General features: G+C 40.6%; 4 protein-coding genes across 4 annotated transcripts; 3 read left to right on the top strand and 1 right to left on the bottom strand.

Moving 5' to 3' along the window:
- Nucleotides 1–289: 289 nt before the first annotated feature.
- On the top strand, nt 290–3810 carry kdf1a (keratinocyte differentiation factor 1a). Its single transcript, XM_061050911.1, has 4 exons — nt 290–573; nt 848–1917; nt 2318–2392; nt 3191–3810. The coding sequence occupies exons 2-4, from the start codon at nt 867–869 to the stop codon at nt 3277–3279; spliced, it is 1215 nt and encodes a 404-aa protein (XP_060906894.1). The 5' UTR covers nt 290–573; nt 848–866; the 3' UTR covers nt 3280–3810.
- A 1987-nt stretch (nt 3811–5797) lies between these two features.
- nr0b2a (nuclear receptor subfamily 0, group B, member 2a) lies at nt 5798–7068 on the bottom strand. Its single transcript, XM_061050912.1, has 2 exons — nt 6439–7068; nt 5798–6328 (listed from the first exon to the last, which is right to left on the bottom strand). Exons 1-2 carry the CDS (start codon nt 6971–6973, stop codon nt 6087–6089), a joined length of 777 nt encoding a protein of 258 aa, XP_060906895.1. The 5' UTR covers nt 6974–7068; the 3' UTR covers nt 5798–6086.
- Nucleotides 7069–13979: 6911 nt separating this feature from the next.
- Nucleotides 13980–17145, top strand: gpatch3 (G patch domain containing 3). Its single transcript, XM_061050909.1, is given in 8 exon segments — nt 13980–14455; nt 15146–15606; nt 15722–15896; nt 16271–16330; nt 16421–16542; nt 16635–16762; nt 16880–17028; nt 17031–17145. Coding segments are annotated over 8 exon segments (1572 nt in total). The 5' UTR covers nt 13980–14022; the 3' UTR covers nt 17075–17145.
- Nucleotides 17146–18541: 1396 nt separating this feature from the next.
- Nucleotides 18542–22401, top strand: gpn2 (GPN-loop GTPase 2). The gene is made up of 5 exons (XM_061050908.1): nt 18542–19295; nt 19399–19555; nt 19684–19844; nt 21670–21800; nt 21996–22401. The coding sequence occupies exons 1-5, from the start codon at nt 18876–18878 to the stop codon at nt 22066–22068; spliced, it is 942 nt and encodes a 313-aa protein (XP_060906891.1). The 5' UTR covers nt 18542–18875; the 3' UTR covers nt 22069–22401.
- Nucleotides 22402–24674: the final 2273 nt, after the last annotated feature.

Below are 24674 nucleotides of genomic sequence, written 5' to 3'. Positions count from 1 at the left end.
TGTTTTCATTTGATAAAGTCTACTTGTAAGAATGTGAAGTGTACAGCTTGCCCATCAGTTGTTATGTTGTATCACATGCTACAAACTTTTTCATACTTTGAAAAGATTCGTTTTTTTTCATTATCATAATGAAAGAGATTTCTCCTTTTCCCTTTTCCTGTTCATTCTTTCATCCCTTAATCTCTCTCTTTTTAAACTTTCGTTCCTGCTTCTGTGATTTTATATACGCCTCGCGTGACGTCACCACTCACCTGTGGGTGGGTGTAGATTCTGGGATTAGCAGTAGCCGCAGGTAATAGCCAAACATTGAGAGACTCTCAGCGACTCTCAAGACTTGAGTTTTACAAAAAAGGAGACGACACGTTTGCGCCAAGTTGACTTGGTCGGTCGAGGAAGTCGACTTCAGCTTTGCACAAGTTTTTTCTTTTTGATGGAAAGTCACCTGGAAATAGTTGGACGGTCCAAACTCGAAGTCTTTCTTTCGCTGTTTGAAGTTTTCTGCGTGAGACTTCCGCGGTTTGCTCGCTGAACAAGTTCCCTTGGATCATAGACAGCCATAACTCATCTTATGCGGTAAGTGAATCTTAGGAGGCTAAGTCAAAATAAAAAGCGGTCGAATGTCGAATGGATTTGGTTGTGAACTAAAATGAGTCTACTGTAAGAAAAACAAGGGGGAGACGATATGGCCCAAACAATTTTTAAGGGCAGCAATCAATGCTCTTAACTTGAAGCTTCTTGTTTACTACGCAGGTGTTCAGTGTAAGTTACATCAGTGTGGTGTAGAAACAGAAGGCTGGGGGAAAACCTGGTAATTATATCTTAAAGTGCCCTTTTTTTCCCCCACCAGGTCCCAGGGATTCTGAGCCATGCCTGGCCACAGCACAGAGGCTCCCAAGGCGTCCGGTCACTACAAACACCACGGCTCTGGCTCCAGAGGGGGGAAGTATCGCCAGAACAGGACTATATCCAGGGAGAGCGCAGCCAGCCAAGACTCCTACAAGGACCCGCATGGGGAGCGTCATGTGCATGGGCATCACAATGACCAGCCCCGGTATTCAGAAAACAAGTACAGCCGCAGCAGAGGCCACCCGAGGAATGGCACAGGCCGGGGCTCAGAGACTATAGGATTTATTCCCGGGTCAGCAGACAGCACACCTGCCAGCAGACATACCTGCGGCTCCTGTGCCTCCATGGGCTGGAGCAGCTGTAAGGCTCTTATCTGCTGTGTGCTGACCTGCGGATTTTATGGCAGCAGGGAGCCATGTCTGCCTGTTAATGAGAGCTCCACAGACCACCCCCCTAAAGCAGTCAGTGAGCCTCACCCTCCCAATGGCATGGCGGTCACAAACCCCACTTGTGGCGTCCCTTTGGAGTCAAGGAAATCTCCAAAAGTCTCAAAGTTGCCCACCAGTGACAGCTTCCGCTACCCGGATGTTCGCATCGGAGGCCAGACTGTCCACTATCCTGCTCCGCCCCCTAAACGGACCCGCACGCCCGGTAAGGGGGAAAGCCAGCGACCTATCAGCAACACTAGCTTGTTATCCCGCGAGGACTACGACCTGGATGATCTGAGTGACACGGGCACAGACATTGACTCCCTGATCACCAAGAAGCTTCTGGAGCTTTACGCCCTGCACCAGATCGACCAGCTGGCCAAGTGCACCTCCGACTCGTCGTTCTCCCGCAAGACCAACGAGATCAGCGAGCTCATCTACAGCATCGCCCAGGACTACAACCTGGAGGAGCAGGAGGCCGAGTGCAAGCTGGTGCACGGGGTCATCCGCATCAGCACAAGGAAGGGCAAGAGAAACAAGACCCCCCATTCGACCGGACAACAGCGGCCTAACGGGAGGAATGACGGGACCCTGCCTGACAGCGGCAACGAGACCATGACCAACACATTCATGAGCAGTGACTGTAAGTGTACCGTTCAACATTGTAAACGCAATCACATTAATACGTGTGATACAACATAACAAGATTTTTCACCCCTACCTGCCTGCAACATACCTGATATACCAATCATCTAATCTGTTTCCGTAAATGAGTCACAGTGTCTGTTGGAGCACTTTGTTTGTCTCATAGTTTTAAGCCCTAATACAGCGGGCATTTACAGGCTGTGACCTAATAATAATTGGTGAACCTGGGGCAAGTTGAAACAGGTACGAGCTGTCTTTTCTAAAACAAACTGCACAGCAGCAGAGATGAAGTGATTATTTTTAAAACCGGAGCGTGTTTTTTTTTTTGTCCGCTGGAGCTGCTTGTCTGCTTGTGTTTACGTTTGTGCTTTTTGTCCCCCCCCCCCCCCCCGCTGCAGTTCCAGAGGTGAAAGTGTCAGAGCAGACGCCGTCCGACGAGCTGGCGCGGAAAATGAGACCTTACAGCGAGAGAAGTGAGTGTGCATGTGGGGACGTATCATCGCCCCTTCGTTTGGGTCCAAATAAATGACAATAAGAAGAACAAAGAGTTTTAATACAATCAAGAATGAAGAAGAATCAGATTGAATGGGCGTGTAATGAGTGTTTTAAAAGTATCACATGCTTTATTAATAATTGTGTTTATTGTGATGATGGAGCTGTACTTGTCCCGGGCATTGAGGTGTAACTACCATCCTGGGGAATCGGTGTGTGAGGCTCACTCTCTGCAGTCCATTGTACCTGCTGCAGCTGCAGGCAGTTTCTCACCTCCCTCTCTACTAACATACCACTCTGTACGCAGTGAAAGCCCTGCATTCCTGCCCTTTTCTCTGCATATTACAATCCCTTGCTCATTAGCTGCCTCCTCCCCTTATCTGCCACCTTACACCCACCCATCAATCTGCCCCCATTCTCCCTTGCAGCTCAGCGGTCACGCTACACCCCCTGATTTAGTCGCATTAAATATAAGCCACAGAATGTCTTATGTCGTTTTAGAGAGCAGCTTGGGTTACAGGTGGATTACTGTGCAGAAGCTCTTTTATTTCTTTTCATTTTGTGTTGTTCTGCAAAGAGGCTGTTTAAAGGACAGGGTGTCTTGTTACGTGTGTTACAATGGGGATGCAACACAATGTGTTTCCACAACTTTCACATGGCGGCCTGAGGATGTGGGGTTAAACTTTTTTTTTTCTGTCTCGTGTTCCACGTGAAATATCACTGTAATGCGTTTTCTGTGCAGTGCATTGAATAATCTCTTTCTCCTTCCTCCTCACAAGCATACTCCTCCAGCTCAGCCACGGCCTTTTCTGCCTACCATCATGACACCGAAACAGACTCCTCAGGCGCTCCTCTGCTTCATCTGTGATGTTTTGGCGCAGATGGACAATGTTAACCCTCCATAATGTTATTTTTTGTTTGCTGTTACTGACTGGAGCACCTTTAAATGGACTGTTGTTCTCCTCCTTTTAGTGGTCCTGCTAATGTTTGCCATTGGAGTGTCATTTAAATAAATGGACCTTTATCTCTCCAGCAAATGACCCTCTGAGGAAACAAAGTTTTTTTTTTTTGAATCATGATAAAGACGATGCTTATCTTTTATGTTTGCATTCAGTGTTTAAAGAGACTTGACTACACTCTTCCTCACAGTCAGGACAGAGACTGATTCTAGAACATGACCGTACTCATTCTTGACTGTGATGTTTTTGCAAGCCATGTACTGTGTGTATATAGTGACTCCTGCCATTTAGACTTCTTTTAAAGCATGTTTTGACCTGAAAACTGCTGTGTTAAGCCATATTGTACTGTACATATTTCAAGGATTTCTTGGTTGTAAAACTTTTTTTTTTATTCACAGATAAGTCCTGTTTTTAACAAAATAAAAATGTCCATGCTTGTTTATGGCTTTTCGTATGTATAATCCAAGGAATTCTATTTTTATGTGCAGAAAAACTCATTCATTTCTCTGTTAGCTTCATGCTAACAGAGAACTCTTTCAAATTTAACTTGTGTGAATATAAGCAGCTCTGTTGGTTTTGCACCTAATTATCGGCTCTCACATATCAACAAGTCCCTCCGTCGGATTGCTTTCTGTCTCTTCAGCCTACTTTTCCTATGTATCTCTTGGATTATTGTTGTCAAACTCATCTCCCCGAGGTCACTGTGTTGCACTAGGCAGGCTTATTCCGCCCTCAGCAGAAGAAACTCGTTTGGCTGGTTCTGGCAGAAAGGAAATAAAATCCTGGGGTTTGTCTTTGTCATTCATTGCAAAGGAAAGAAGCAGTGCAGAAAACCAGGACGATTTCAGGAACTGTTCCCTAAATCAAAGTTAGGGTCAAATGAACTATAATGTACATTTTGTAATATCGGCAGGGCGGTATATGGAAATATTTAATAATAGATAGTCAATGAGAAAATGTAAATTGTGCTCCTGTTGTTTATGAACACGTAAACTAGTGAAAATGTCAGCAAAAGAAATATGAACTCTGCTATTTCGTCTAAAGGGCAAATGATTGAAAATGCATTCTCTGTTCAGTGAAATGTGTTTTTCTCAGCCTGGAAGTCTTCAGAAATGTATTTGAAACAGCTGCACAGGCATCCGGACTTATTCTCTAAAGTAGTAAAGATAATTCAATAATTATTGTTGAATTAAATATCATGCAGAAAAGCCCAGTGAACTTCTCTGTGACAAATGTTTTGCTCTTTGTCATGTGTCTGTGATGTGTTCAGTTGCCCTGTGTAACCCCGTTTCCTCTGGCTCTCTGCCCCCACCAGCACATTCCTGTTTTACCTGTATGAGGTGTCATGTGGAGGCTCGCTGTTTCACAACCTACCAACATGCCACAGACTGTATTGGATAAATCAAGAGCTGCTTGTTCTACATTAAATATGTCATTAAGATTAACATTAAGACACTTTGCTAGACTTAGCCTAGGCTTTTTAGTTCCTTATTTTAAAGTGTCTCCGTGTGACGATGTGACTTCCATGATATTCCACTAGAGGGAGCTAAAATACCACTGAGGTAGCAGCAATTATTGAAGGCACAGTTTTGGCTCAAGTCCTTTCAGATAGTTGAAGTTTTCAAAAGAACTTGAAATGCTTCTCATTTGAGTTATAGGTTTAGGGTTTATCTTAAAATTGGAAAAGCTTTTTTTTAAATTCTTTGTCACAGTTTGTCAATGTTTCAACACATTCAGCCAAATAATTATGAACAACTGTGTACAATTTGAGCAACGTTGTATCCGGCTTTTACTGCATTTGTTTATTTATTTATATTTTTGGATGATCATAAGCTACATGTTTTTTTTTTTTTCCCCGGAACATTTTCAATTTCAATTTAATCTGTGAAGTGTGACTATTCCCGGAAATTGATTCTTATATTTAAATAAAATCTAAACTGCTCTTTCGCTTTGTAAATAATTTTAAAGCTCAAGTGAAGAAAGGTTTTGGTTGAAGTACACCATTTGGCAGGCTATAATGTTTTTTAAAATACATTTTTGACATGTTTTGGGAAGTTGATCTTTTGGTGCTGGTAACTTTAAAAATGTTCCAAGACATGTGCTAACAAGAAATGTAATATTTGTGCTCACACTAGGAACATGAATTAATCCGCCCTAACTTGATGTGAATGATGTGTGTTTCATAATTTTCCACACATTTCCAGGGAATCCACGCTGACACTTTTCTATCCTTGGAAGCCCTGGTATTCTCACAAGTATTTCAAGAAATGTTCTTGAGCAACACGTGGCTGCATAATTCAACCCGCCAGACAAAATGTATGAATAAAGATGTCATTATCAGGTGTAATACCTGATGTATACATATAGTGTCATATTTGGTTGTTGTGCATCTTTTTAAATGATAGCAGCATACTTTGAGTGTTATACTGATGTACAAAAATATATTTATGTAAAATGCTCTGAAAATGCAGACATGCAGAAACATATTTACAACATTGGTGCAAACAGATAAAGATCTCCAACAATAAAAAAAACAATACATTAACAGAGGGCAGGCTTCTGTAAGTGGAAAGTCCCAATTTCCCCTAAAGGGGATACAATCTTTTCAGTCTGGGCTAAAGTGACCTCAACTTTAATGTCATTCTAGGTAATTCATAGTGTCCTGTTCACTTAAAAATAACTTTCAACTTTCAGCACAGTCACATGTAGTCCTCTTCTACCTGCAGAAGAGCATGTCGACCAGCAGCTCCAGCAGGTCAGCCTGGCCGATCACAGGCCTGAAGAAGAGTTCAGAGATGAGGCTGGGTGTTATGCTCTGTAGCATGGAGGCTGTGAGGAGGATCCGAGCAAAACGCTCCGTGTCCCCTGGGTGAAGGAGCTGGACCACCTCACTTAGGGCGTGTTGAGCCTCATGCTGCAGGCCTTCAACAAACAGAGCTGCTTTTAAATCTGGGACATCTGTTAAATGAAAAAGTAAAAATTAGAGTTACAATATGTATTTTTTTTGTTCAATCAGGAGGGATTTTTTTTTTTTGCTTCACAAGGGATATCATCAGATGAATACATACCTGGGTTGAATATTGTGGTCCCTTTGAGGTATGCATACTCCTTTGGACTCAAATCCAAACTCCAGAACTTTTTGAGGCAGGATTTGAGCTTACTGACCCCGGCCATGGTAGGCTGCTCTCTCTCCATCTCAAGGCTCTCCTGCCTGTTGAGGAGAATCTTTTTCAGCATGCTGTCTGCAGGAGTGTCCATCACCTCAAAGTCCACATGCTCCTGGGCCAGACCCAAGATGAAGAGCGGCGCCCAGCAGCTTTTGAGAAGTGCAAATTGGTCCTTTGGAGGCATCTGGTTAAAGGCAGGTAAATTCTTCATGAACTGGATGGTTTTAACCAGAACTGCTGAGGCTTCTTTGCAGATGTCTGACGAACTTTTTAAGCACACAGTCCGCCGCTGCTCACAGTTGCATCTATGAGGTATTGAAGTGTAGCTGAAGCTGTTTTGGATTGGTTTGCTGTTATCCATTTGGCTCAGGATGTTGTAGAGGATAGGGTTGGAAAGCCTGTCACTGCTGGCGGAACAAAGACATTCATTATCCATTTCGTAGATTGTAGAGATCTCTGTGGTTAAGCGTAAGAGATCTCCGACGAGCTTCTGTTGCTGCTTCCGTCACTGCTCCTGTATTTATACAGATAGCCCAGCCTGCAAAGTGGACCTTGACTTGTCAATACACTCTGTGAAAAACAACCATGTGCTTTGCCAGGTGACTGCTGGAATAACCCTGGGAAACCGATAAGGTTTTCTCAATGAAGCAGAGCCAGTGGAGTAACGCCTGGATATCAAGAGGGTTTGGCCTTATCTCGTAGCTGGTGTCATTAACCCAGGCAGTACCAAGCTACCAAGGACTGAAGAGGTAATCAGCCTCACTCTGTGTCCCTGCACGCTGCCAGCTCACACCTGCACTGCTGGAAAGAGGCCAGAGCAGAGAGAGAGGGCATTGACCTACGAGTTAAGTCATCTAGAGCTGGAAGCTACTTTATTCTTTTTTTCTAATAAAGTAATCTCATTGTTGTCATAGACCAGCAGTTGAAATTTAAAAATAATTATTCAGTTTCAGATATTGACTTGCCCCCTTCATTTGCTCTTTAATCTTATGTGTTCCTTTGCTATTATTGAGACTAATTAACACTGCTACTGTATATACTGTACCTATCAAATCTACGTTTCTCTGAAAGGATTTTAGGAATATTGACCTTATTCCCCATACCATCCACCCACTATCACCAAACTGAAACACAATTTATTCTTGCCATACACAAAAAGAAATAACCTTTTTAAATGTTTGCATTTTTTTAAACCTATATATTTATTCAGGTAATTTTTCATTTATATTTTGTGAAGTTTTCTTCTCTATTTAATTACAACATAGTATGATTCATTTCCATCCATGCTCTTGTGTTAAGGCTAAACCCTAATGCACTCATGCTAACAGTGATTATGGGATGCGCAACAGATGTAATGTTTACCACATTTACCCTTAAAGATTTATAGGTTAGCATGCAAACATGTGCTAATTAGCAATAAAAATAAAGTTCAGTTGGGGCTAAAAAGATGTTTTCCCCATAATTTCTGAATGAATATCACTTGGAGAAATGTGACACACCTTATTATATTACATATCTGTGTTTTAATCTTTTTAACTACTATTATTAACATAACATTTAAACAGTTTTTCAATTAATTTCATGTTATGGGACCCAGTACTCTCAAATCATTATTAGATATCAATACTCACTTGGAGAATTAAGACAGGCCTCATGTTGTTACATATTTGTGTTTTTATCTATTTTTATTAATATCAATTATTAATTATTGCTAATTTTAACAGACAGACAGACAGACAGACAGACAGACAGACCAACAGACAAACAGACAGACAGACAGACAGACAGACAGACAGACAGACAGACCAACAGACAGACAGACAGACAGACAGACATGTGCAAATCTGTTATACAGTCAGAATGAGGCAGGAGGGTTGTTGTTACTCCTCCTTCTGTCCATTTTCAACACACCTGAAAATGACTGTGTCATCAGAGTATTTTTGAAGATGACATGACTCTGAGCTGTACTGTGAAGAGAAAAGTAGAAAGAAAAGTTCCTTGAGGGGCCCGATGTTTCTTTCTGTAAGACTCTTTGCTCTCCTTTAGTCTGTGTTTGTCTTAGTATGTATTTAAGTTCTTCTCTGTCCGCTGACCTAAAGGCCCTCTTCCTCTCTTTCCTTAAGGCCTTTTGGTCACTTGTAACCCAGGGTTTGTTAGAGGACAACTACAGCTGTTTTTGGTGGGGACAGAAGTATTAACACTGAACTTACTGTACTCTGAGGCACAGTCAGTGATGCCATCATGGTTGACATGGTGCCAATTTAGTGGTGAAAGAAAGCTGAAGGGAGGGACGTGTCACAAAGAAATGTATCGTGTAGAACATTAAGAACAGCAGATGGACAGAAACTTTGAGTTGTAGCTATGTGTTTTTATTGTACCACATAGGCCTATCATTACCGCAATATATAACAATTTTATTGCATGGTCTGTGCTAGCTAGCTACCAAGAGAGCTAGCTTGATTATTAGCTAGCTAGCAAGCTTGTCTTTTGTGGTCTCTTCATGGTCAGTAAATTTCTGTTACAATTCCAACCTACTGAAGTTGTTAAAATAGCTATTAGTATTCTGAAACAATAAAAGTTTGCAAAGAAAATTCAAGGAATTTGATGTGTGTAGCATATGTTAGATTGTTCAATTTGTCATTTAAAAACATCTACCCTAATTCCTTATCTCCTTGGCGCCTGGCACCGAGGACTGATACTGATATGCAAATGGTTTATTATTGTCACATATAAACAAACCGCACATTTCAATGGTTCACTATGAACCAGTTTAAGTGTTTAGAACATTTGATAGTGACACGATACACAGCACTTTATGTATTTTTCTTTTGATGGAACATCCACTGCACACCTTAAAACGTCTTAGGAGGGAAGTTACTGAGGAAGACGTGAACCACAGAGTGGTGGAGTCAAGGTCAGTGCTTGGAGTGAATGACCGCAATAAAGAGATTACAAGCCAGACACTACTGGCAGCACCAGTCACCGAGTGTTTGTTTTACTTCATCTGTGTCTTTACTCACCTCTTCCAGCAAACAATAAAGAATATGTCTCCTTTACAGAATGATGTCATTTCTTTTTTTTGTGATCAATTATTTATTAATTTTTAAACATTGCTACTTACAATAAAGAAAAAAACAAATGTTGTTGTTTCGTCAACAGCCCACAAATATACAGGAGAGAGGAATCATGTGCATTATATCATATACATAATCCCTTATACAGTACGTAACAAAAGAGAGACGAAGACAGCAGACAAAAGGGGCAAACAAAGATTGAATCGTCTCTCTCCCCTGGATTGTCACAATATACAAATATACAAAGAATAATGGCAATGAGGGGGGCAAAGAAAATAATTCCCCCAATATATCCCACAACTGCCTACCCCACTCCACCCTAATTAATGATGTCATTTTAATAATCTATCGTGATTATTCATGTAAGATGTGACAAACTTTATCTGTAGGTCACAACAGCTTAAAGGTGCACTATGGAGTTTTAGTAGAGAAATGTGAAAGTTGGAGAAGTTTAAAGATTCTGTTTTTCTATTTAGTTCAGAAAATATAGAATAGAATTGTCTCCCTTCTCCAACTTTCAAATTTCACCACCAAATCTACATAGAGCACCTCCAAACTAAACAGATTTTAGGTCTAAATAATCGATAAAACAGCTTCTTTAAAGGATGTGATCCTCTCAGCAGAATGACCTGTAATGCACCCAGCTGTCCCCAGGCCCCATGAAGCATCATGATAGTTATAAATGTTTGTGATAAGGCTGTGTTTATGGAGGTAAGGAGCAGGCAGAGACGGACACGAAGGACAGACGCTTATCTATGACCAGGACAGTTAAATTGAAATGTCCTTCATTCTATAAGTGGAACAACTGCTGTAGTCTGACATCAAGCAGGGAAGCGGTCCAGGTCTGATGGAGCATGATGTAATGGCTAGCACCTGAACAGGAGCCTTTTTTTCTACTATTGATAAAATACATGCAAACTCTAAAATGTAGGCTATTAAATATAGTTCAATAAAGAGAGACTGTAAAAATCGATAAGACAGTCATTGGATAGTTTTAAAGAGAATGGAGTCAAATTAGCCTTGACTAACTGAAACAAAGTTTGCTTTTCTTCCAAGGTTGTCGTCAAATATTGACTTTAATATTTCCTTACTTTTCCAGGTCATTGAACTCTCTGTGTGTGATGGACAAAGTGTCTGGTTAGTACATGACACTTGACCTTGACCCACTGGCCACTGCTATTGCAGTACAGGGACACTTAAACCCCTTATGAAAAGGAATTTACTCAACCTGATGTTAAAAAAAATTAAATTGTGAATGTAGATAGATAGATTTAGACTTAGATTATATATACTGTGTATATATATATATATATATATTACCAAACTTCAAAGTCCAAAGACACCAGAAAGTCATTTATAAGGTAAAGTATTCCGCGCAAACATTCATTTACAAAGAAAATATTAAACATTACACAAATTGCTGAGACAACCGAAATGCAGAAGAAATCCTAGTGTATCATGTAAATGACAGAATATTTCAGGGTTTCTTCAGTGTAACTCCCTTTTTTAAATGAAATGGATTTTTGCTGTGAAATACTGTACTGTGAAGCCGTTCTCTGTTGTTGACCCGTGAATACCTGGAAAAGTTTCCATACTTTTGGAGCACTGAACCTAACTTGTCTTATCTCTTAAGTACTGAAAGCTGGATTTGGATGCTTGGGCTGATTGTTTATTTATCGTGTAATCACATATATCCTGATTTGTGTTGTATTTGATTTATTCTTAAATTTGACACTGTTGTTTGCTATAGGCAAATATCAATGGTCTATATGCTGCATTCTGTAAAAGCTTTGTAAAATGGATTATATATATGACAGGTTGTCACAGAGTTTTGAGTTATTCTGTCTTTGTAAGATGCTTTCTGTTCCAGGACTCTCCGAGATCTTTTTGATTGGTTTATTTCACTTAATAATAATTTCAAAAAGCTACACACAAACACTTGCTTCATAGCAGGGTTCCAGAGTATTTGGTTGACAGTATGTGTTATGGGATCTTGTGAAAACTGATCTTTTAAAATTGTAGGCTTTATTTCTGACGCAACTGTGTCTAAAAAATAAAGTTTTCAACTCTATTTGTATGTTGTTATCTGGGATTTCCAGAAACATGACCTATTACGGATTAAGTGGCTTCAACAAGACAGGCTATGACTAATAAGCAATAAGTGTTAAATATGACTTGTAAAGTGATGTCAGGGTCCAGACGTCCTGGTCTGGTTTTACTACCTTTTCCTATCAAAACACAAACGATAAAGGCTGAGGTGAAGGCCAGAGGTAGAGTTAGCCTCTGGGTTAATGAACTCTGACTGAACACAATTCTTGGTTATCTGTCAGAAAGGGGAAAATGTAGTAATGTGAAATGTGATAATGTTTTTTAAATAAAGGCTTTACATTTGTTCCTTTTCAATAAGTCTCTTATACTAGTCGTGTTGCCTTTTTTGCCTAAAACAAAACAAGAAGACTTGCCACCATTAAATTTCTCCTTGTAATATCAAAATTTTGAATGTATCAAAGGATGCAGAATTTTTAATTTTTTGCTCTGTTAACTAGGGGTGACCCCAGATAGTTGAAGATTTGACGATTAGTTCGAAAGAGCATCATTCCACGGACAATCTCACAGTTGAACACCTGCTTATGAAAGGATCATTTCATTATAGCCATATGGGGGTGTTCAATGTCTAATTTTACATATGTCTGTTTCCTCCAAATAAATCAAGACTCATCGCCTATCTTTGTTTAAATATCAACTTATTGATACTTGTTTAGGGCTGTTAGAATTAACTAGTTAATTACGATTAATTGGATCTGAAATTAATGTTTTGTTTTGTCCCTTTAGGTGCAGCATGGATAAGCCTCTGCAGTGTCTGCCTGTAGTCATCAGATGGAAAAGAATGACACTACATCGTTAAGTGGCTCATTTCACTTATATAACTCCCAGACAACTCAGTTGACAAATCAAAAGTATATACCTCATGACATCAAACATTTCTCTTTTTTACCGTTCCTTTTAACTGTTTTCATTTACTTTTTGATCTGAGTTCCTTTTTTGTGTTTAAGTTGATGTGGTAACCTTCGATCTACCAGAAAGTCCTTACTTTATTTCAGACAGCAAGTAAAGTACTCCCAGCTTAACACACTACACAATTCAAAATATAAGCCTAACAATTTAAATTTTTAGGTGAAATATTTGAATTAAAAAAATGTGATTAACAATGTGATTAATCGCGATTAACTATCGAAATTGTGTGATTAAATTAGAATTTCTTAAATCATTTGACAGCCCAACTTTGAATGTAATTCAGAAAATAACTTGTACTTTTTCTAAATCTCCTTAGTGTGGGCATGAAATATCACCCCGAGTTATTGATTGATGCAGCATATCCACATGTTCAGAATTTCATTGTTTACAAGAAATGTCAGCCATCGACACAGTCACCCACGGGTGGGCCCTCAGTTTATGACTTCTCTATTGTAAATGGGCATGTGTAATATCGTTGAGTAGGGCCGATTTTAGGATCAGAACTTTGGGAGTGCTCAGCTCCTTAAGAGATAATGACATGTAGTTCTACAAGAGTTAAATTCTCATGCAAACGTCAACTCATTGAGCAACAAGAATTATCTCTATATATAATATAGTAGGAGTTATTATCAACAATATTACTAAGTAACATGAATTTTAACATGGGGGAATGGAACAAAAATAAAAACGACATAATAACACACTAAATTACACGACCTAAAGACACACTGAATGCAAGGAGTGAATAAACATGAGAGAAAGTACAAATATTTTTTGTGACAACAATTACTATTACTGTTGTTTATTATCTTAGCACAATAATAATAAAGGACTGTTTGCAAAAATGACTATGAATTAACATCCAGAGGTTATTAATTCTTAATGAAAATATATTTCAATGTATTTCAATATATTGCAATATAGGAAATATATTTAGAATTTGTATATATATATTTTATATCTGCCATTGTAATGTACAAGGACTTTTAATTTGTTTTACGAGAAGTGGTTCCCGTCTGAGGCTAACTGTATTTGGGGGGTATTTGCATGCTCTACACTCATGGTTCTAGTTCATGTTAAGCTTTTTTTACCTGACTTCAGACCCATAGCACCCTTTTTATTTTGTGGCCATGTGTACTAAGTTACTTATAGTTGTGCATTTGATTCTGTTCACAGTGGAGATTTTACTTGACTATCTTTAGAGTTGTTGGGATTAGAAAGAATGACATGTAAAAAAATATGGCTTAATATTAAGCCTTTATTTATATTTAAATGTATATATTTATATATTACAATTTAGTATAAAAAGTAGGCCTGTGCAGTTTTTTGTCTAACGTGTCGGGAAGCGGATGTGACGTCGTGATGACGTCTTGTGCCCAGGATCGCAAAAACAATCATGGCGGACTCTGATGCAGTTGCCCCTGTCTATTTCGCTATAAGAAATATTCCTGCTGCCTTTCGCTCCGCGGACCTGAGAAATTATTTCAGTCAGTACATTGAAAGCGGAGGTTTTCAGTGTTTTCACTACAGACATCGACCAGAGGTCCTCAGGGAGTCCGATGTGACCGGAAATGCTGAGCGTGGAGACGAAGAAGAAGAAGAAGGAGAAGAAGAGGGCAGCTCCAAACCTCCGGAGACTGACCAAGAAACTGAACACATCTCTGAGAAGAAGCAGGCGGTGAAGTCTTGCTGTTGTATCGTCTCAGTTCATGTCAAAGAAGCGGACAGATTGGTCAAGATGTACGCGGGAAATCACTGGATTGACTCAAAGGGGAACTGGCTGGCTAAACGATGTGTTGTGAGAAGAGTGAAGGTGTCACAGGACAAAGGTGAAACATCAACATATCTTATTTTAAAATGTGTGGCTGCTTCAAATGGGACTACCTTTTGGGGTTAAAGTATCGTACCCTAATTACCGTAAGACTTCAATTAATAGCCTGGGCTTTTATTTACCTGAGTCATTTCAAAACTATTATAAACAAAACCCTATTTCATATAGTTTGTGATTAAAATGCACTAAAAAAAATACAGATTTCTTTTATCTGTAAAGTTATTGTTCGCAGTTCTTGATACTTGTCCTCTAAGACAGATTTCAGTTGTAACTTTTAAATAATATTAATTGTATATATATTTTTTTTTTAAGATTTTTTTTTGGGCTTTTTGTGCCTTTAATGGAGAGATAGGACAGAGACGGAAATCAGGGAGCGAGAGAGAGAGAGTGGGGATTGACATGCGGGAAAGGAGCTGCAGGTTGGATTCGAACCCGGCCCGCCTGCACTGAGGAATCCATACATGGGACGCGCGCACTAACCACTGCACCACCAGCGCCCCAAATAATATTAATTGTAGTCGTGCAATTTTAATCTACTGTACTAAAGCTAAGAGCATGGAGATGATCCTTTCATGAATATATAATGTCCTCTCTGTGCAGGTGAAATAGTTTATTACTTGTTAAATTGTGACCTTAACTTGAAGTGTGATATCTGGCTGTACATCTAATTCTTTTGTTGTTCTTTCAGATGATGGGTTATTTCCCTATAAAACAAAGCACGAGCAGCGGCACTGGGTGTCCTTAACAGAGTGTTTCACAGAGGCGAACCTCAAAAGCTTATCAGAGCTAAACCCACCTGCTCTGATGCAAAATGGGAACGTGGGCACACCGGTCAAAGTGTTCCTACAGCTCATCCAGTCCTGCCGACTGCCACCGCGGCTCATCCGGAAGTTAGGGCTTACTTTCCCCAAGACGAGCTCGAACCGCCGTTATGGAAATGTACCTTTCAAGTATCGGGACTCTTGGACACTTGAAGCCACGGAGGAAACCGTATTAACAGCTACTGGACATGAAATATCTGGGCCAGGCAGTTTGGCCGCTCCACCCTCAGGACGAAGGAAGGGACCCCTTCACACAGAGACAACAGAGATGGATGAACAGCAGAAAGATGACCAGGAGGATGAGGATGAACAGTCAAATGCAGATGATGTGCGTTTAAATCAATTGATATCGAATAGGATGTCAGTATTGTTGTATTATAGGGCTGGCTTCCTGCCCTCATTGTCTCATCACTGTGTTGATTTTTAATTCATCTTGGCTGTAGGACGATGACTGGTGTGAAGAGTGGGAGCGCCATGAGGCTCTGCATGAGGATGTAACGAGCCAGGAGCGAAGCAAAGAGAGGCTGTTCGAAGAGGAGATCGAGTTGAAGTGGGAGAAAGGCGGCTCGGGCCTGGTGTTCTACACTGACGCCCAATACTGGCAGGAAGAAGAAGGAGGTATCAACAAAAAAAAAAAACATTAACCATGATAGTTGTTTGTAGATTGAAACTCTCTTTTTGTGATGTTCATCTCAGACATGTTAGTCAGATTTTTTTTGCAAAGTCTAACTGATTATATAGATTTTGTTTTTTGGGCTTTTGGTGAAAGTAAGGTCCAAATGTTAAAGCAGACCGTTAAATTCCACTCTACTTTTAAAAACACATCCATCAAGAGAAAAGTGTTGACTCAAGTCCAGCCTTACATGATGGACGTGTGCTAAAATGTTTTATGAAATAAGTTCTTCTCCACTACAAATTGATATTTTGTGTTAAAACAATAAATGCTGGGTGAAATATTGATTATGTTTTTTTTCTTTCTGTCCCTCTTTTAGATTTTGATGAACAAACGGCAGACGACTGGGATGTGGACATGAGTGTTTACTATGATAAAGGTATCATCCACTGCTTCTCTGATTCCACTGATAGTGTGAAGTATACCTGCAGATCAGCTTCCCTCTCTAACCCAGCTCTCCCTCTAACAGATGGAGGCGACATGGATGCCCGTGACTATGTCCGAATGCGTTATGAAAATAGGCTGAGGGAGGGTCTTGGAGATCGATCTGGACACAGTCAGTCTATTGGCAACTTTGAGAGGTTCACAAAAGTAAGAAAATGACTTTTTCATTTGACTTTATCTTTCTTGCTGTAACCTCTATTAGATATTTAATGAGTTTATTCCTTGTTTTTGTTTTTCAGGGCTTTGGCCGTCGCTTGATGGAAAAACAGGGCTGGAAGGATGGTGAGGGGCTGGGAAACAGTCAGATTGGGATTCCTGAAGCCCTTGACAATGAGGGCCAACATCCTCGTTGTAAAAGAGGCTTTGGGTATGTATAAACTTCAAGAAAAAATAAATCTATTACTGCATACATGTTTTGGTATATGAGTGATTGGACAATGATGCGATTATATTTTTTTTATTCTATTGTATTCTTTTTTTATAGATATCATGGAGAGAAATTGGGCTTGCATCCTGTAAAAAAGCCCAAAACGGAATTCCACATATCTACAGTGTATGACAAACCCAAAGACATAGATCAAGGGGACACCTTGCTGAGACGTCAACCCAACACAAATATGAAATACAGAGGCTGGCAGCCAGGTGGCAGCATTGGACCGAGAACATTACAAAAAAATAAATTATAACCATTTTATAGGATTTGTATTCAATTATTTGTCTGTCTGTATAATAAATGTTTTCAAACCTTTACTTATCTTGTTCTGATTTTGTCAGTATACTGGCAGGCTTCCTGGTATTTCTTAAACTTCTGACTCTCCATTTTATATTACACGTGTCCTGTTTGCTTCTTTTATACTCATTTATAAATAATGTAAGAATAGGCTGAAAAAATATGATAATAACAGATGTGTTGAACCCTGAGGTCAGCGTAGTATATGAACCGTCTCTGGTGCTGCATGCTGAATGGAAACGGCACTTTTATTTTGACAGCCTGTTAACTTAACCCGGATGTACTTTATCGTAGCTTTAGCCATTTAGCTACAACAGATGTGCGCATGCAAACAAAACGACAGCAGACGGTAATTAACCATCAGTTTTTATAAAATAAATTTAAATGCAAGGCGCTTATATTGTCAGAAATGTCCGAAAACCTCAGTTGTACTAATATTTAGTCTCATAAACTTACTTTTCTTACTTCTTTCACTCACTTAATGGTGTGTAACGTTGTTTGTCATGTTGTATTTACTTGCTCCTCTCTATGTCCCGAGCTGTGTTTTTACTTTAATACTGTTAATAAGACTTACCTCACTTCTTTTTATGTCTAAATCTTACGACAATTAATGTGAATCTGTCAGGTTGCATTCTGGATGCTGATGCTTCATGGCACAACTCTTGTGTCCCCTTTGACATCTAATGCAGGGGTGGGCAGCTGGCATCCCGGGGGCCACATGCGGCCCCCATAAACCCTCAACGTGGCCCTCAGTGCAATTGTTACACTGAGGCAAAGACGAAAACATGACAAAATCTGCCATGAAATCATGAAAACCAGAAAAATGTCCATAATAATGTATGATCACTGGTATATGTTGAGTTAAACTTGAGACACAATTGACTGTAATCGTTTTTGTATTCTACAATTTGGCCCCGTGGCAGTGAGAATTAAATGAATGTGGCCCTTGCTGTGACCAAAGTTGCCCACCCCTGATCTAATGTGATCCTCTCCTGGCTCCTCACATCCAGCCTTCATCTAATGTGATCCTCTCCTGGCCCCTCACATCCAGCCTTCATCTAATGTGATCCTCTCCTGGCCCCTCACATCCAGCCTTCATCTAATGTGATCCTCTTCAGGCCCCTCACATCCAGCCTTCATCTAATGTGATCCTCTCCTGGCCCCTCACATCCAGCCTTCATCTAATGTGATCCTCTTCAGGCCCCTCACATCCAGCCTTCATCTAATGTGATCCTCTCCTGGCCCCTCACATCCAGCCTTCATCTAATGTGATCCTCTTCAGGCCCCTCACATCCAGCCTTCATCTAATGTGATCCTCTTCAGGCCCCTCACATCCAGCCTTCATCTAATGTGATCCTCTTCAGGCCCCTCACATCCAGCCTTCATCTAATGTGATCGTCTCCTGGTCCCTCAATCCAGCCTTCATCTAATGTGATCCTCTTCAGGCCCCTCACATCCAGCCTTCATCTAATGTGATCCTCTCCTGGCCCCTCACATCCAGCCTTCATCTAATGTGATCCTCTCCTGGCCCCTCACATCCAGCCTTCATCTAATGTGATCCTCTTCAGGCCCCTCACATCCAGCCTTCATCTAATGTGATCCTCTTCAGGCCCCTCACATCCAGCCTTCATCTAATGTGATCGTCTCCTGGTCCCTCAATCCAGCCTTCATCTAATGTGATCGTCTCCTGTCCCCTCACATCCAGCCTTCATCTAATGTGATCCTCTCCTGGTCCCTCGGTACTAAGACCATGTCTAGCCAGACAGCAGAAAAGCATGATCTGTGCTTCGGTCAAGTGGTCATCGGACCCCCAGGCTCAGGGAAAACAACCTACTGCCAAGGAATGCAAGAGTTCCTCACTCATCTGGGACGCAAGGTGGTTGTGGTAAACATGGACCCAGCTAACGAAGGGCTGCCCTACTCCTGTGGGGTGGATATTTCAGAGCTGGTCACTCTGGACGATGTCATGGACGGTGTGAAGCTTGGGCCAAATGGAGGGCTCCTTTACTGTATGGAGTATGTTGAAGCCAATCTGGACTGGTTGGAGAAGAAGCTGAAGCAGCACAGTGACTGTTACTTTCTGTTTGACTGTCCTGGACAAGTGGAGCTGTACACACATCAGAATTCGGTAAAGAACATTTTCTCACAGCTGGGAAAGTGGAATTTCAGGGTGAGTTTGATCTTGTGACATTTACTTCATTAATGTGAAGTATTGTATCTGTAGACTGATTTTGGATTCTTATGACAGTTCCTCACTTTCTCCTTTCTTCAAGCTGACAGCGGTACACCTCGTGGACTCTCATTACTGCGCTGACCCAGCCAAGTTTATATCTGTGTTGTGTACATCCCTGTCCACCATGCTGCATGTGGAGCTTCCTCATGTCAACGTCCTCTCCAAGATGGACTTGATTGAACAGTATGGCAAACTAGGTATGAGACAAACGGACAAATGTTTCCACACACACACACACACACAAAGTAAACGAGGATATTACGTCTAGTTTTCATGCACACACCAGTCATTTTGTAATGTACTTCCTGTTTCTGTTCTCGAGCAGCCTTCAACCTTGAATTCTACACAGAGGTCATGGATCTGACGTATCTCCTCGATCATCTGGCTGCAGACCCCTTCTTCAAAAAATTCTGCAAGCTGAATGAGAAGTTGGCAGGGGTCATTCAAGATTATGGTCTCGTCTCATTCGTGCCGCTTAATGTTCAGGTAACACTGTTGTCTGTATGTCTGAAACATTTCTTGTTGCACACTGCAAAGAAATAACCCTCAGTGACTCCACAGATTTGAAACTGCTGGTCGTACATGCTAGTCCAGGGGTGGGCAACTGGCGGCCCCCATCGACCCTCAACGTGGCCCTCAGGTCAATTTTTTCACATCAATTAATCGGGAACATGAAGAAAACCTGACTAAATCTGCCATGAAATCATGAAAACCAGAAGTATGTCCATAATAATATTTGATCACTGGCACGTGTTGAGTTAAATTGGAGACAAAATTGACTGTAATCGTTTTTGTATCCTACAATTTGGCCCTCTGGCAGTGAGAATTAAATGAATGTGGCCCTTGCTGTGACCAAAGTTGCCCATCCCTGTGCTAGTCAATATGACCTTATCTCTTTACAGTGAATACACTGGGGATCTTCTTTTCCATACAGGGCACTTGTGTGGGGGAGGTTAAAAGAACACGACTTTCGTCAACCTGATGCATTTAAGTCAAATGGTAGCGCAGATAGCCTTTTTTTTTCAGGCATATAATGTAACACTTTCTGCAACTATAACAAAACTTTATTTTCATTTATACTGAATCTTAAGGTGTTTTTTCTTCAAATCCTGTATGTTCAAATGTATAAACTAGCACACAACTATTCTATAGCTATAGGCCTAAACAGCTAATCCTGTATAGCAACACTAGTGCTGCCATTCAAATCTAAAGCCTTGCATATACAGTATATTGTAAACATCACCATGTTACTGTTGGGATTTTTACAATGTAAAATATTGATTGATGAACTTTGCAAGCTGTGGCTAACGTGTCACACTCTGCCATCACTCTTCTTGTTGCTATGATTTTGTAACATGCTAAATGATCTGAATTCAGTTGTTTTTTGCTGCAATAGAGCAGAAGCTGTCAGTCACATACATAATAAATCCATGGTGGTAGCATAGTGCAACATAATATGAAGACTGCTTTGGGGTGGCAAAGGAGAGATGATGTCTGGTGAAAGAACATTTCCCATTCAATAAATTAAACATTCAATGTAGAGGCTTCAGCTTTAGACCGGTCACAGGCCAAATGCAGCATGATGATCTTTATCAAACATCGCTCAGTTATAAACAAAAATGATGCTCAATTTCCGTGTTAATAGTAGGTAGGGGCGGGATTCCTTCATAATATCAGTGCAGATGTATGAGGTAAAGAAGGAAAGAACTGTCCTTAACATGTCACACTTGGAACATGAATCCACCGTATGCCAAAATGGCTCCTTTCCAGGAATTTCAAAAAGTCACTCACCACACATTTCATCTCCTCAATAAGGAATCGTCAATCATTTTTAGCATTTCAAATTGAAGACTGTATTGATTTGGCGCAGATTGATTGGACTGTTAAAAGGGAGTAAGCTGTCTGCACTCTGTATTCGTCTCCTGACATTATTTCTTTATGGAGACTGATATGGTCCTGTGTGGATATTCAGAGACACAAGTCTAGACCACCCTGCAATCGCTATTACCGGACAAGTAATTCAAAAGATCTCAGCCGTGATGCCTTTCTGTTTTTTTTCTAGAACTAGAGTAATGGTAGCGACCAATAAGAAAACTAAAGGATGCTAAACCCTGAGCATTGGAGAAGTTTGGAGATGTATGCCGCTATTTTCATGTCTAGCTTATCTCAAAACAGTTAAGATTAACATTCATACAACAGGTATACTACAGGTTTCTGTCTGAAGTTGTCCCACATATTTGTATTAGCTGGTAGTTTCAGTGAATGTCTCCAGGGGAAACCCCTCTCAACTGCTTTTTCTTTCTGTCTCCAGGACAAAGAGAGCATGATTCAGGTCCTACGAACAGTGGACAAAGCCAATGGCTACTGCTTTGGAGACCTGGAGGACAGGAATCTGCAGGCCATGATGTCAGCGGCTGTGGGGGCAGACTTCCAGTTCGACTCGTATCCTTACCTACTCGCTGCAATGACTCACTGTGACTCATGTGGTTTCAAATCAAACATTGAGATTTAAGGGAGGTGGCTGACAAACGGAGAGCTCTGGTGTTTATAATGACGTTAGGTTGATAGGGCTGAAAGTAACCTTGGAAGATATCGTTTGAAATACTCTGACTTTGTTTTCCTTAACAGTTCTTTCAGTACTCTCGGTGTGCAGGAGCGGTATGTAGAAACCAGTAGAAAGACTGTGGCAGAGGAAATGATGGACCTTTAATTTGAAGAGCCAAAATAAAAGGAGGAAACTGGTGGCATTTCACAGGAGTCTGACGCTTCATGGTTGTACCACACCTAAAAAAAAAATCCCAATGAGGTGGACTGAAGGGAATGAGTGCTGTACTTTCTTTAGGTGAAGATTTAAGTGATGCTGGTGTTTCTTCACTGCTGTCTCTGTTGAAGATGACAAGGACATCTTTAATAAATGACAATACATTTCTTTTCCTCTGCAAAGCTCCTTCTTTAGTGTTTTTGTAATGAGTTTGTTGTATTTACAAAGCACATGTAAACAGTCATTCATCATGAAACAATAAAGTGACTCATATTGGTATTACTTTATTGTACATTATTTGTGAACAAATTAAGACCAGAAAGATGTTCTTCTTTCTTTGAGGTTTTTTTTTTCTCTCTTACAATCAGTGAAGAAGAATATTCCTTAGAAACTACAGGACTTCCCTCATGCTTTCCCTCCCGCCATGTGCGTTTATGAGTGACAGAAAGTTACAGGGAACAGACAGAAAATGTATTTTCCTTGATTTGCTGTGGAATATTATGGGATCGGACAATCAGGACTCAGATGTGTGAGAGTGAGAGAAGCAGATGGGGATGGACAGGACGACCTAGTATTTTATTTCTTTACAGTATGAGCTTAAACTATTGCATGGCTGGTTGGCATTATGTGGCAATATTTCCTACTTAATTTGTAAAAATTTGTGAAGCACATGAATATATTATGGTACTGAATAACCGGTCATTTGCACCACTTTTTGTGCTGGGTTATGTTGTTATTGTGGAACATGCTGGGTAGGAGGAATAAATGTTAAATCCCAGACATCTGCTGCTAGACATAACAACCCAACTCTTTACAAAGACAAAGTGATTGAACAACCTCACAGACATATTGGGAGTAGAAATGACTTTCATCAAAAAAAAAAAGTCCTTGCATGTGTGGTGGGTATTTTGTCCAGCAGGTGGCACTTGGGTTTGCAAATCCTCCCGGATTCTCGAAAGTCTGTTCCATCTTTTCCCAGCAGCCGGAGCAGAAAAATTAAGTCAGGCGGGGAGAGGAAGCTACATTAAATCTGTTTCTGCACAACTGGCCCTGTGTCTGGTCTCTGGGATGGAAGATCCTCTCTGTCTTTTCTAAAAGCAACTTCAACTCTCTTTTGAACTTTCAGGAGACTGTCCCCAATTGTCTTTATATAACTACTCCCTTCCCCAGCTTTAAACCTTAATTTATAATGTAAAAATCCATCACAAAAAAAAAGGTCTAGACGCCCTCGTACACATTTAATCACGAGGCTTCGTGTGAGCGCACGCACGTCTCATGCAGTGCTGAAGTCAGACTCAAATAAAGCGTGATCCACTTCAGGAGCTCGCACTGATGTGGGAAATCTCATTAACCCTGTGTGGTGCGATGTGAAATGATATGTGGACTGCTTGTTTTGCCTACACAGCTCTGCACTCTGCGTGTATTAGGGGGGTGTGTCAGGCAGAATGTTAAGTTGTGTTCCGATGTTTGTACATGTGATCAAGTATGCCTTCTCACTGGTACTTCCTGTCTTTTTTTTTTTTCTCTCTTCCCTTTCAAGCCGCCTAGAGGAAGTGTGTGTGTGCGCGTACTTACGTGCGCGTCGAGAGTGAGGCAAGAAACCCGAAAGGAAATCTAGTTCCACTGTGGTTCCACCTGCAAGCTTAAATGTGAATTTTCACCTACACACACATCGAACAATTAAACGCCTCATTAACTTGAAATGGATTAGCATTTTATTCCTTTAAAAACAAAAACTCCCTGAGCACAGCACACACACTTCTCATGCTCTGCTCTGTGTGCTCTGTACATTTTGTGGTTGCCAAAAATGTCTGCATCATTTGACAGAGAATAGAGAGAGAGAAAGGGGGCAATTGCTCTATTTTTCTAATTGTTGTGAGACTTTCAAACTGTTCAGGCAATCCTCCGTCTGGTAGATAAGGTCTGGGCTGTTTCCCCCCCCTCTCTCTGTACGGCATAGTTCAATGTTAGCAGGCTGAGAGAGAGCGAGAGAGAGAGAGAGAGAGGGAGAGAGAGCTGGAGTCTGTGTGCACCCATCCCCCCACACTCGGCAGAGGAGTGTTTCTGCTGGAGTGAGAGACAGACAGAGGAGAGAGGGGGTGGTAGAGGAGAGCAAAAGCAGAGCAGGCAGGGGAGGGAATAAGGGAATGTGCATTGGTAGTCTCGTTTGCTGCAAGGCTTACTCCTTCTGCTCTGGAAAAACCTGCGTGTGTTGCATTTGCTTGCTTAAAAAACACTCAGAAACACTAGTTTGGAAAAGCACCATTGATCAAATATGATAATTGAAAACACGACTATTACTATTCTTCTCCCCCTTATAATTCCAAGTAAGACATATTGCAAGCTACATAACTATTTCATATAACCCATTTTTTCAGTCTGTGCTCCATAGGTGTTTAAGATTCAGGAGGATCATCCACCTTACATACATTTAAAAAAAAGTTATTATTTATAAATGATTTAGGCTCCCTCTCCATTGATCACCCATGGTATTCAAAATGCGTATTTTTTTGTGCTTTATTTAAAGTGCATTGTTTCCTATGTTACATTTTGTT

This window comes from Labrus mixtus, chromosome 11, assembly GCF_963584025.1.
Source record: "Labrus mixtus chromosome 11, fLabMix1.1, whole genome shotgun sequence".
In the NCBI taxonomy this organism is placed as follows: Eukaryota; Metazoa; Chordata; class Actinopteri; order Labriformes; family Labridae; genus Labrus; species Labrus mixtus.
Note: the sequence above shows the minus strand (reverse complement) of the source record. Positions and strands in the feature narration are given on the sequence as shown.

Excerpts from the sequence above, each read along its gene's own strand:
- kdf1a (XM_061050911.1), top strand. The coding sequence starts at position 867 with ATGCCTGGCCACAGCACAGAGGCTCCCAAGGCGTCCGGTCACTACAAA. Across the intron at positions 1,918-2,317 it reads CACATTCATGAGCAGTGACT|TTCCAGAGGTGAAAGTGTCA; the intron begins GTAAGTGTACCG and ends CCCCCGCTGCAG. Across the intron at positions 2,393-3,190 it reads GAGACCTTACAGCGAGAGAA|CATACTCCTCCAGCTCAGCC; the intron begins GTGAGTGTGCAT and ends CCTCCTCACAAG.
- nr0b2a (XM_061050912.1), bottom strand. The coding sequence starts at position 6,973 with ATGGATAATGAATGTCTTTGTTCCGCCAGCAGTGACAGGCTTTCCAAC. Across the intron at positions 6,329-6,438 it reads GACCACAATATTCAACCCAG|ATGTCCCAGATTTAAAAGCA; the intron begins GTATGTATTCAT and ends TTCATTTAACAG.
- gpn2 (XM_061050908.1), top strand. The coding sequence starts at position 18,876 with ATGTCTAGCCAGACAGCAGAAAAGCATGATCTGTGCTTCGGTCAAGTG. Across the intron at positions 19,296-19,398 it reads TGGGAAAGTGGAATTTCAGG|CTGACAGCGGTACACCTCGT; the intron begins GTGAGTTTGATC and ends CCTTTCTTCAAG. Across the intron at positions 19,556-19,683 it reads TGAACAGTATGGCAAACTAG|CCTTCAACCTTGAATTCTAC; the intron begins GTATGAGACAAA and ends GTTCTCGAGCAG.